This window comes from Cervus canadensis, chromosome 1 (genome assembly GCF_019320065.1).
Source record: "Cervus canadensis isolate Bull #8, Minnesota chromosome 1, ASM1932006v1, whole genome shotgun sequence".
NCBI classification, from domain to species: Eukaryota; Metazoa; Chordata; class Mammalia; order Artiodactyla; family Cervidae; genus Cervus; species Cervus canadensis.
The window spans coordinates 6,502,309-6,515,258 of NC_057386.1; the positions used below are offsets into that span (position 1 = coordinate 6,502,309).

General features: G+C 58.4%; 1 protein-coding gene across 1 annotated transcript; it reads right to left on the reverse strand.

The window, feature by feature from the left end:
• Window positions 1-501: 501 nt before the first annotated feature.
• FDXR (ferredoxin reductase) lies at window positions 502-11,659 on the reverse strand. The gene is made up of 12 exons (XM_043459865.1): window positions 11,454-11,659; window positions 10,582-10,679; window positions 6,157-6,252; window positions 5,829-5,951; window positions 5,578-5,691; window positions 5,174-5,275; window positions 3,023-3,130; window positions 2,708-2,792; window positions 2,376-2,575; window positions 2,121-2,292; window positions 1,148-1,318; window positions 502-1,008 (listed from the first exon to the last, which is right to left on the reverse strand). The coding sequence occupies exons 1-12, from the start codon at window positions 11,530-11,532 to the stop codon at window positions 878-880; spliced, it is 1,479 nt and encodes a 492-aa protein (XP_043315800.1). The 5' UTR covers window positions 11,533-11,659; the 3' UTR covers window positions 502-877.
• Between the last annotated feature and the right edge of the window lie 1,291 nt (window positions 11,660-12,950).

The following is a 12,950-nucleotide window of genomic DNA, read 5'->3' on the forward strand; positions in this document are numbered from 1 at the left end:
AGGCCGGCAGCTTGGGGGGCTGGTAGAAAGATGATGAACACGCTAGGGACACCGGGGTGCTATTTTTCAAAGATCTATCTGGCTGGAGAGCAACAAGGCGGTAAGGCGTTGGGAGTGAGAGCGCGGGGGACCCGGGCCAGTCCGAGGGGCCCCAGGGACGCACCGGGCAAGCGGCCGCCCGGCGCCCTGGCTCCCACTTTTTGCAAGAGCACTTGGTTGTGCTGGAGACAAAAACCAGGGACCGGGACCCGACAGGAGGGCGAGCGGAGCGGGCAGGCTGGGGTCACAGGGTGCCTGCAGGGCGGGCAGAAGGCAGGCCGGCCGCAGCAGCAGGGCCAAGCTGGGAAGACGGGTGGGCGCCAGGCGGGGCTGCCAAAACCCCCCACCGGCCCCCCGGGGGCAGGGAGCTCGCTCTGCAGCGCCACCTGGCGACTGGAGGGGAGCTGCAGGCGGAAGGTGACCCTGAGCCTCGAAAGAAGTTGGGCACACTGACCAGTGACCCTCGGTGGCAGATGCTTTATTTCCAGCATGTTCCTGACCTGGGGGCCCTCCACAGTCCAGCAGGAGAGAGCAGGAGGGAGGGAGGTCAGCCTGTACCTGCCACCATCCCTAACTAAGGTTATCTCCTTGCTGAAAGGTACCCACACTGGCAGGAGCGACCTTCTGGCTGGAGAAAGCGCTCCCACGCCCCTGGAGAAGAGGCAGCCAGGGCCGTATGCCAGGACGGGCAGACGACGCCGCTGGGGTGCAGAGTCCCGCTCAGGCTGACCCCGACGCCTCTCGGCTGCCCAGCGCGCCTCCTTTCTTCTCTGAGCCGGGCTGGGATCTGGGCTCACCCTCCTCTTCTCTCTGCACCGGGCCAGACTGGGATCTGGGCTCAGTGCCCCAGCAGCTGCAGCATTTCCTGAGGATCCAGCAGCTTCTCTCTGGGCTTCCCCAAGGCCTGGCCCCGGGACACCTCCTCAGCATCCAGTTTCTCCCAGTCCGAAAAAGACACGGACCAGACCCCTGCGGCAGAGGGAAGATGGCTCAGGGCCTCCACCTGCTCCCCCGCCACAGCAGGGAGCAGCCCCCTTCTGGCCCAGGGACCTCCCCCCACTCCCACTCCCCACCTCCCACCTCCCGGGAGCCCACACGGGGCCCAGACCTCGGCTGCCCAGCAGGCGCTTGATGGCCGCAGAGCCTGGCCTGGGGCCAGACGGCAGGTGCCCGGCCTTCAGGTCCTGCAGCAGAATCTGGCTGGTGAGGAAGCTGTCGGTCATGGTGGTGGTGATGACACCCATGGGTCCCCGCTTCACCCAGCCGCTGCAGTAGAGGCCTGGGGGTGAAAGAGGGTAAAGGAATGGGGAGTTGGGCTGGGTACCCTGGCAAGCCTGAGCCCCAGGATACACATGCTGGGAGGATGGCCCCCCAGCATCCATCAGCCGGGCCCACTGTCTGCTGCCCACTGCCCTCAGTTCTTCCCCAAACACACCCAGGTGTTCTTACCACGCACCACCCCCCACCTTACACCTTAGTGTCCCTGCATCTTGGAGCTCCCTGTAGGGGCTGGGTCCTGTCACTTTGCTTCAGTAGGCTGTCAGTAAACATTGACTGAATGAATTAATAACTAGATGAGTATGTGGTTATTTGGGCTTCCCTGGTGGCTCAGACATTAAAGAATCCGCCTGCAATGCGGGAACCTGGGTTTGATCCCTGGGTTGAGACAATCTCCTGGAGGAGGGCATGGTAACCCACTCCAGCATTCTTGCCCAGAGAATCCACATGGACAGAGGAGCCTGGCGGCTACAATCCATGGAGTCACAAAGGGTGGGACAGGACTGAACGACTGGGCACAGCACACATGTGGACACTTAACCAGGTTGGAAACTCACAGAGGACACAGCCCTGGCCTAGCCCAGAGCAGGTCTCAGTACCCTGACCGACTTAGTAATCAGACACACGAGTGGGCATCTCAGCTACACTGGGGACTTCTCGTAGGGCCAGGAGGCGGGGGGGCTGAGTCACCAGCCTGACTCAGAACAGTTTCTCCAGGCATGTCACTGGATGAAGGAATGAATGTGAAACAGCCCTGAGAGACACCAGCCTCTCTGGCCCACCCCCTCCCCACCCCCTCTCACCTGGCACATCCACAACCCGGCCCTCCACATTGGGGACGACCCCAAGCTTGGGGTCAAAGGGCACACTGGGGTCGATGGGGCGGCTCTTGTAGCCAATGCTGCTGAGCACCAGCCCACAAGGGAGGTCCTCCGTGTCACCAGTGGGCACTGCCCGGGTGGCCTCACCGACGCCCTGCGGGGAGAGTGTGGGAAACACCAGGCTAGGGGGTAGGGAGACTTGAGAACGGGGGTGTCTTTGGGTAACAGGAGACTCACCTCCAGTCTAGTGACTGCCAGGCGGATGCCTGCCGCCTGCCGCCCATCTGGCGAGGGCAGCACTTGCTGCGGGCTTCGGAAGAAGCGGAGGCCCCAGGCGCGGGAGGCTGATGCCTGGCGGGCAGCTTCCTCCACCCCTGGCTTCTCCGTGGCTGTTCGAAGCAGCAGTTCCATCAGCCGCTTCCTCGGGCGAGCGGCCTCTGTTAGCCACGCAGGACATCTCAGGGCGGTGTCCAGGTCCCAGTCCTTTCCCCACATGCCCTCCCCCCAGCCCTCCCTGACCTAGACCATCCCCTCCTAGTGAGCCGGGGGGCCAGACCAGGGCCCCTCACCCTTGATTCTGTCCTGAAGACCCAAGAAATCCGCAGGATCCAACATGGGCCGAGTTCCTGGTAACTGAATCATCTCCCGAAGCTCCTTGGGGGTGGGGGTGGGGAGTGGAGGAGAGGGTCAGGTCCAGAGCACTGTCCACTCCCGAGCCCACCCCAGAACCCAGCCCAGGGGAGACATCACCGCCACCCACCACCAGGGAAGGCACTGGGCCCCAGGGGGCCCTGCCTGGCTCCCCTTCATCCATCCACCCCAGGCAGCTCTGCCCTGCCACACCTCCCGAGGGACCCTGGTGGATCTCCCTCAGACCCCAGTACCTTTATGGTGAAGGCCACTTGTAGGGGTCCACGTCGGCCCACAATCCACACCGTCTTCACCCGACTGTGTCTCAGGGCTCCCAGGGCAGCCTCAGTGATGTCCGTTTTCTGGCACAAAAGGAGGACCTTAAAGTCACTGGAAAATGACCGCGGAAGGGGACTCTCCATCTGCTGGTGTCCAGACCCCGGGCGGTGAGAAGGCTGGCAGCCTGAAATGGCAACACTGTCCCCTCTGGTGGCCAGACGGAGCACTGCGGCCAATTCTGCAAATGGTTCCAACTAGCAGCAAACCCGTCCCATCCCTTCATGGCAAACAGATGGGGAAACAATGGAAACAGTGACAGACTTTATTTTCTTGGGCTCCAAAATCAGTGCAGATGGTGACCACAGGCGTGAAATTAAAAGACACTTGCTCTTTGGAAGAAAAGCTATGATAAACCTAGGCAGCATATTAAAAAGCAGAGACATTACTTTGCCGACAAAGGTCCGTATATAGTCAGAGCTATGGTTTTTCCAGGAGTCAAGTATGGATGTGAGAGTTGGACCATAAAGAAAGCTGAGTGCAGAAGAATTGATGCTTTTAAACTGTGGTTTTGGAGAAAACTCTTGAGAGTCCCTTGGACTACAAGGAGATCAAACCAGTCAATCCTAAAGGAAATCAGTCCTGAATATTCACTGGAAGGACTGATGCTGAAGCTGAAACCCCAACACTTTGGCCACCTGATGCGAAGAACTGACTCATTGGAAAAGACTTTGATGCTGGGAAAGACTGAAGGCAGGAGGAAAAGGGGACGACAGAGGATGAGATTGTTGGATGGCATCATCAACCAGATGGACATGAGTTTGAGCAAGCTCTGGGAGTTGATGGACAGAGAAGCCTGGCGTGCTGCAGTCCACGAGGTCACAAAGAGTCGGACATGACTGAGCAACTGAACTGAACTGAGTAGCAAATCAGGCCGATCATCTTCATTCGACAAGTGTTTACCAAGTGTGCAAGGGGCATAGGGGGCAGGGTCAATCAATGGTGAACAAAACAGACATGATGCCGGCCCTCACAGAGCTTCTGATCTGGGAGAGAGGCTTATCAAATACTCATTAATAAGTGTAACATTGCAGTGGTGACAACATACTTTGAAACAAAAGTAGCCAAGTCTATGGGAAGAAGGGGAGGTAGACCTATTCAGGGTGGTCCTGGAATGTTTCCTGGAGGAACAACTGAGTCAGGAACTAAAAGATGAACACAGGTGAGTTTCCCTGGTGGTTCAGTAATAAAGAATCCACCTGCTGATGCAGGAGAGATGGGTTCAATTCCTGATCTGGGAAGATCCCACGTGCTCTGGAGCAACTCAGCGCATGCGCCACAACTACTGAGCCTGCGCTCGAGAGCCGGGAAGCTGCGACTACTGAAGCCCACGTGCCCTACAGCCTGTGCTCGGAGACAAGAGAAACCACCGCGATGAGAGACCCTCACACCACGACTAGAGAGCAGCCCCTGCTCAATGCAACTGGAGGGAAGTCTGCACAGCAACGAAGATCCAGCACAGCCAAAAATAAAATAAATGAAATTATTTTTAAAAATTAATTAAAGATGAATCCACCTGCAATGTGCAAGACCTGGGTTTGATCCCTGGGTCTGGAAGATCCCCTGGAGAAGGGAAAGGCAACCCACTCCAGTGTTCTGGACTGGAGAATTCCATGGACTATACAGCCGCAATGAGTCAGACATGACTGAGCGACTTTCACTTCCCCTGGAGGAGGGCATGGCAACCCACTCCAGTTATTCTTGCCTGGAGAATCCCATGGACAGAGCTGCCTAGCGGGCTACAGCCTTTGGGTCACAAAGAGTCAGACATAATTTAGCAATTTAGCAGGCACGCACACACATAGGAGGTGTGTTGAGAGGGTCCTGAGCAGGGGGAGTGGTGTGTGTACACTGAAAACTTTTCCTTTTAAAAACCCTATGTAGCTGCAGAAAGTGATGAGGAAATGGCATGAGATAAAGCCGCCTTTCAGAAGGCCTCTGCCAGGCACTGTGGGGAAGCAGGAGCTGAGTTCAGCCTGGAGAGACGAGGCCCAAACCCTGCAGGCAGGGGCCTCTTCTCCTTGGTGTAACCCCCCTTCCCACCCCTCCATCCCGACCTACCCACTCACCTCCAGGTGCTCGGGTGGGGTCAGCAGGATCCGGGCCACGTCCAGAGCCACGTTCCCCTGCCCCAGAATCACGGCTGTGTCACAGCTCAGGTCCGGGGCCAGCTGGAGGGCAGAGGTCGGGATGAGGCTCACCCAGCCTGGGCCTCAGTCAGGCTGATCTCAGCCTCACGCCCCATCCCCAGCCATAGCCTCAAGCTGCTCCATGCTCAGAACGTTCACCCCCAACCCCAAGCCTCAACCCAGGTCCCGCCCCCAGCACCCCTCACCCCGTCTTCCCAGAGCCCCCCTCAGCCAGCCTGACGCTTCCTCCCAGGCCTGTGGCTGCCCCTTCCCCCAGCTGTGGGAGCCAAGAGCTGGCTGAGAAGTGGGGAGGAAGAGGCCGAGGGAGTACTCCCCAAACTCACCTCCCGATTCTCAGGAAGCCCATTGTACCAGCCCACGAAGGCCCGGGCCGAGAACACGCCGGGAAGATCCTCACCGGGGATATCCAGGGCCTGATGGTCCTCTGCCCCATAGCTCTGAGGACAGACCCAGAGGCCTCAGCAGCAGCTAAGGGGCCGGGCAGCCCACCCCCCGGGCTCCCACTGGCCTCCTTCCAGCTTCTTCCCCATAGCGTCCCCCCAGCCACCACCCCCGCCCACCCGCCTGCACTCACCAGCACCACGGCGTGGTAGGCGTCCCGCAGCTCCTGCACGGTCACATCCCTGCCCACCTCCACGTTGCCGTGGAAGGCACAGCGGTCAGAGCGGGCCGTCTGGGTAAAGGTGTTGATGACATTCTGCCAGGCCCGGGGGAGTGGGGGAGGGGTTAGAGGGTTGGGCAGCGCCAGGGCCCACGGCAGTGCCAAGCTCACCATAGTGTCCGGGGTATCGCCCCCCTCCAGAGAGCCAAGGGTCATCCCATGAGGTCCAGGAGCCTCCCTCCGCGCCCCCCCATCTTGACCAAAGTCTCTTAACCCCCGCTCTGAGCCCAGAGACACCCACCTTGACCTCGGGGTGGTCGGGCGCCACGCCAAAGCGCACCAGGCCGAAGGGCACCAGCTGTTTCTCGTAGATGTCCACATGGGCCCGGGAGTGATGCTGGGGGAGAGGGCAGCGGCTAGTGGGGCCAAGCGTCTTGCGAGCTGAGTCGCTTCAGTCGTGTCCGACTCTTTGCGACCCCGTGGACCGTAGCCCGCCAGGCTCCTCTGTCCACGGGATTCTCCAGGCAAGGATACTGGAGTGGGTTGCCGTTTCCTCCTCCAGGGGATCTTCCCGACCCAGGGATGGAACCCACATCGCCTGCATTTCCTACATGGGCAGGCCTCCTGGGAAGCCCTGGTGGGGTTGAAGCAGAGGCCAAGTCTGCCCTTCCCAGGGCAGAGCAGGACAGCCCCGCTCAGCGGGCTGAGGACCCAGGAGAGAGGAAGGCCCATCTGTCCTCACCTGCCCAGAGAGCCAGACTAGAGGGATGGGCAGTCCAGAGCCAGGGCAGCCAAGGCCCAACTTCAAGGGCCACCAGCCCATTGAGATGGCGAGACCGCTGGCCAGCCGAGGAAGGCGGCAGCTTTCCCTTCACTGGAGCTGTATCAGGAGAGCTTCTTCATCTGCTTGGGTCAGGCAGGACACACAGCCCTGTCCCAGAACCCTGTGACGCTTCTAGCAACGCCCAGCCTGCGGATGGCCTGAGAACCACCCTCGGAAACTTACAGCTGTGTGTGCTCAGCCGCTCAGTCGTGTCCGACTCTTTGTGACCCCATGGACTGTAGCCCACCAGGCTCCTCTGTCCACGGGATTCTCCAGGCAAGAATACTGGAGTGGGTTGCCATTTCCTCCTCCAGGGGATCTTCCCGACCCAGGGATCGAACCCATGTCTCTTATGTCTCCTGCCGTGGCAGGCGGAGACACTAGCGCCACCTGGGAAGCCCACTGCCTGTGTCCAAGTCCAGGCACCCCCCACCCCCCGCACTGCCCACCGTGCCTCCTGACTCTTCCCATCCGTGCCATCCACAGGCAGCGCCAGAACCACCTCCCTCCGCCCCACTGACCTCCCTGTGCCCTTGAAGAGCTGAAGTTTTGGAGTCAACAGCCACGGGAGCTGACCCAGCGCCACCACCATCTATCTGACCCTGTGCCGCTGGAATGATTCTCAACTTCTCTGGGCCACAGAACACTTGCCCTGGCCTCCCCTTGCCCAGAACACTCCTCCTGGCGTGATGCTTCAGATGCAATGAGCAAGGCCTGCACCCTGAGCCCCGGGCGAGACCCGCTGCGAGTGTTCAATCAGAAGCGGTCATGACCATCACCGCAGTTGCTGTGGTGGCCGTGTCTCACCGCCTGGCTCACGAGCCTTCCCTGCGGCCCGGCCAGGGGACAAGGTTCAAACTGCTTAGCCCAGAGGTCAATATCATACACCATCTGCCTTCCCATCTTATCTTTCCTTCTTTCCAGCTTGGAGCCTTCCCTCCAGGTCGCAGGGCCCTCTCCAAGGCCACCTCCATAAGACTAAACCCGCTGGGCCTGTTCACTGGTTCTCTCACAGGACCGGACTCCTCTTCCGGGAAGCCCCTCCTTCCTAGCTCTCACACGAGTGCTAAGTCGCTTCAGTCGTGTCGGACTCTTTGGGACCCCACCTGTAGCCCACCAGGCTCCTTTGTCCATGGGATTCTCCAGGCAAGAATACTGAAGTGGGTTGCCATTTCCTCCTCCAAGGGATCTTCCCGACCCAGGGATCGAACCCTCATTTCTTGTGTCTCCTGCATTGGCAGGCGGATTCTTTACCACTGGTGCCTCCTAGCTCTCCCCCGTCCCTCCAATCCCTCTAGCTGTTTTTTCCCAGGTCCTCTTTGCTCTATTCCTTCTCTAACAAGAATATTCTCGGAGGTTCTTCCAATCTGAGGTCCCCTCCCCTTGCCCAGGACATTCCCTGGGGAGGTGTCATCGCTCCCTCCTATGACCTCAAATTCCTGTGGACTTACTGATGACGTTCTACTCTCCTCTTCTCAGCCCTCCTACCAAGCCTGGACAGCTCACCCAAGACACCTCACACCAATCCGGATGGAAGCCAGTCCCCCTTCCCCCAAACCTCTCCCCGCTCTGCTCCCGGGCTTCCTTCCACCCCGAGCCAGAAGCTGGGGTTCCTCTCTGACTCCCCTCAACCGTGTCCAATCAGACCCCCGTCCGCCCCACTGCCACCCCAGCGGCTCCCACTGCACTCCTGGCCACCAGCCCTGCCCTCCCTGCGGGCAGAGAGAGCTCCAGATCAAAATCAGGGCGCTTTCAACCCCCACGCCTAAAACCCTCTGGCAAAGCCAACCACCTGTGGCAACTGGGCACCTGGGAAAAAAGAGGCGTGTTGTCTTCAAATGCTGATTCCTGGGCCCCAGTCACAGCTCGATTAGGTGGAAACTAGGCCCAGAAATGTGCGTTTTCCCCAGTCCCCCAGGGGACTCTGATGGAGGGAGTGGGGTGGACAGCACCAAGAGAAACCGCCGGCTTCCAGCCTGCTCAGCGCTTCCAGGTCCCCAGTACCTGGGCCCAAGCACCTCCTCCAGCCTTTGCTCTCACCCTTCCAGCTGCTGAACTCGCCCATCTCCAAACCCGCATCCTCTCTCCTCGGGGTGATTATCACGCCGTTCCCTGCGCCCGGGGCTCTCTGGCCTCCTGCCCCACCCCTCCTCTGTCCTTTACACATCAATCAAGGACATCACCCCCTCCGGCTGGGTAAGGTGTCCCCCCTGTACGCAGCGTCCCCTCGCCCATCAGGATCCTAGAATATCACGTACACCCTCTTCTCCTCTACTCCACAACCCCCCAGGTAGACTCTCGGGTCCTTGAGCATGGGGACCATGTCTGTCCTGCTCATGTTCCCCGTGCCAAGCCGTGCCTGGATCATGTCAGCATCCAGTGGTTGATAACTGAACGGCCCAGCGTGGACCCTGAGGGCAGGCTCTGCCATCGGACTGTCCACGCTCAGAACCCAGGCCTTCCCTGCTCAGCAGTGGGGCCTTGGACAGCCTCCCTCAGCCTCAGCATTCTCACCTCTGAAGCGAGAGTCAAGCCACCTGCTTCGCAAGTTGTCTTGAGGCTGCGAGGAGACGCTGTGCAGACAGTGCCTGACCCAGCCAGGTGCCACTGTCCCAAGCGTGCCTTGTGTTCCTGTCCCAGGAGCACAGCTTGAAGCTCCCAGTGGGCAAGGACCAGCTTGTAATTGGCCCTGGTGCCCACCCCCAGTACCTCCCACAGGGACAGAACGCACAGGGCAGAGCCTTTATTCACAGTAGAGGCACTGAGAATCCTGCCGGGAAGGCTCCCTCTGCCCAAATTTCAGACTCTGCTCACACAGCGACCCTTACACAAGCCCTGGAAGACCCCTGGCCTCCCTCCCAGTGCCCAGGTCTGTTATAACACATGCCAACTGGCCTGTAATGAAGCCCCACACGTGGGAGACCCTCTCCAGACCCTCTCCGGAGCCTCCCTCAGTGCAACGCAAACACACCTTCTCCAGGAAGCACTTTCTTACCAACCCCACCTAACCAGGCTCTTACTGGTCACTTCACTGTAATTAGCTCTTTTACCTGTGCTGCTTGGAAGGTGAGCTTAGGTCACTTTCTGGCAAGGGGACCAACTCATCCTGGCCTCCCCAAGACCCTCCCAGCGTTAAGGCTGAAAGCCTCACATCCCCGACAAACTGGGAAGGTCGATCACCCTACTTTTTAAGTAGAGTGTATAATTAATATATTCATCCGTTCTCTTGTCTCTCCACAGCAAGGTCAGTGTCCTATGTCTTAGTCAGCTGAACTCTCCCACATCCCTCTCCCATCCCCGACTCCTGCCCCACCAAGGCCTGCCGATGTTTCAAGGGTAACCAGCAACCTTGGGGCCCTGCCCGCCAAGGCTAGTACTGTAAACCTTGAGACTCTGGCCATGGGGTGGGGAGAAGGGGTAGGATGGGGAGTGGAGAGCAGGCTGAAAAAAACAGCATGGCATAGGGCTGGAACTATTGGCAAGGAGAGTGCAATGAGGCACCTAAAGTTACAGAGGGCCTTGAGAAGAGGAGGTGGCCTTAAGATGCAGGATATTGGAACAGAGAGGAGAGAGAGGAGAAAGAAGGGAAGATGAGGGGCAGAATAAAGTTATCCTGCAGGTCTGGAGTAAGCTCCCTGCAGTACTTGGCCAGGAAAGCATAGCCAACTGTCTGCCACGAACCACCACCCAGGAGGCAAACACACTTCTCTCCAAGCTGAGGACCTACAGTGGGGAGCCCCAGGTGACAAAGCATGTACAAAGTGTCCTGTCCAGATGGGCTGGAAGCCTCTTCCCCATCAGGAATCCAGGAGTGCTTTTAAAACCCAAAGGAGTGGGGCTTGCACTTAAGACTGGAGCAGCAGGTGAATCTTGGGGAAAAGGTACCAGGGGGAAGTGGCTTACCTTTAGCAGGTGCTGGGCTGTGTAAAAGCCAGCTGGGCCACTGCCCACCACACAGATCTGGGGGGTCTGCTCCTGTGTAGAGAAGTGCTGGCCGAAGTCTAGGGTGGGGGGATGGGGGCGGAAGGTCAGATCAAGACTCCCTCGCCCATGCCAAATCCCAACTTAAGTATCGAAGAGAAGACGGAATTTCCCAGCCTTCACCCTCATATGCATCCTCCTTCTCTTTTTCCTCGAACCTTCGACATTTGCCAGGGTCCCTTATTCCATCTGAATCCCCAAAGGTTGTGTGTCCATCCAGAGCCCCCATCTCACCCACATCCAGAGCCTGCTTTAGAGGGCCTACTCAACACTCCCCATCACCCCTGAAGCTGCCCTACTTAAATTTTCTTACTGGGTTTTCACGACCCACTCAGCTAGAATACCACATCTTCCAACAGACCCAGTATCACCCAATCTCGCCCCTGTGGATCTCCCCACAATGCCCCGTTTTACTACTTCTAACTCCTCTCCTTCCACAGAGCCCTCTATCACCGATACAGACGCCTGTTTCGCCTCAGACTTCCCTCCTGCCCCACAGACCTCCTTATTCCCCTCATTCACTCCTTCTCACACCTTTGGATATCATGGTCCCCCCTGCGAACCTTTGTTGACCCCTGTCTCACCCCAGCAGCCTCACACCTTGCCGCACAGCCCGTCATCTGCCCCTGGACACCGCCCCCACCCCGTCTACATGAGTGCACCCCTCCAGTCTCGGCCTTGGTCTCCTCCCTCTCCCGTCTCCAGCCCTGCCCCAGCTCGGCTCCTACTTCTCACGGGATCGCTCGCAGGCCTCCCCGAACTCCCACCCAGCCCTAGAGGCGCCCTGCTCCTACTCTGGGTGCTCCTGGAAGAAGGCAGCCAAGTCCGAGTCCAAGACGACCAGGGCCACCAGCGCCAACACCGCGGAGCCATGCCTGGGAAGAGGAACCAGCCAGGGGACCAGACTCTGCCGGCTGCCCCGCACTCCCGCGCCTGGCCCGGCCCCGCCCCCGCCTTCCCTGGCCCCGCCCACGGGCGCGGCCCCGCCCCAGGCTTTCCTCTGGCCCCGCCCACAGGTTAGGCCCCGCCCCCAAGCCCGCCTCCCACGCTCCAGGACCCCACGGCGTGGCGGCTCTATCCCTAACTCCCCACAGGGAAAGGCCCGCCCCCAACCCACCCCCTTTCTCTGAAGGCCCGCCCCCCCCAGGGCTTCCGGGCAGTAAGTGACGCATTAAACTTCTCCCTCTTCACCCTTTCTCCAATTATCTGGAGCCTAGACTTGGAGGAGAGCAAATCCCCATTGCTGTTTCAACCCTCCTGAAAGAGCGAGCCAATTAGAAAGGAGCTTAGTTTACTTACCTGCTCCCACTAGAGGCACTCGTCGCTCGCTGATGACGCAAGGCGCCGTTCCCCTTTGAGAGCCTATCCCGGCTCGCTTCGGTCCCAGCCAATCACAAGCCGGGTTCAAGCGCGCCTCCCCGCCCATTGGGTCATAAAGACGAAGTTCGGAAGTCTGGGAAAAGGGTCTTCCCGAGGCACGCTGGCTACCCCACTTTCTACGGCGCGTTGTACATGGTCTGACCCCGACGAGGTGAGCCCTGGTCGGGCCAGGAAGAATTTAACCTCCGTGATCTTGTTGCGTAACCGTCCTTCCCTTTACAAAGATGAGGGACCAGCAGGAAGGTCTTGCCCTCCGTACGAAGGACAGAGCCAGATCTCCCACCCTCATCCAACAAGCTGGAATAGACGGAGGCGAATTTTGCACTGGCCCCGAGTGCAAAATTTAAGAGGGCGCCAAACCCTCAGAAATCGAGGTAATAATATTGTAATGCAATGTTTTAAAAGATGAAAATAAGGCCAAAAATTCATAATTAACAAAATGTATTTTAAATGACAGCCCTAGTGACATCTGACCCAATACTCGTGATGCCGCCTCCCCCAACCCCCCGCCCCAAGTGCCCTCCTGTCACGCACATCCTTGAAGAAGCCTTCCCTGACCCGTCGTCTCCCAAGCAGGGTTAGCGCCCGTTTTTGTCCCCTCAACACTCCAGCTCCTCATTACTTATTAAACTGCTTTATCATTCTTAAGTTATCTCTTTATTTGACATTGTCAGCTGAAAGAATAATGCACAATGTACACGTTGTGAGTTCAGTTTTATTCCGGGACCTTACTGAGGACTGTTGCCCAGGAAGACAGCCTCTCAGGTTACTCTGAGACACTGCTTCAAAGAGGTAAGGGAGGAGCCAGGATATTTATAAACTTGTTTTTGTTTTTTGTTTTTTGTTTTGCTGGAAATAACATGCAATCAAGCATAAAAAGATTACTGTTAACCACAAAGAACAGACATCTT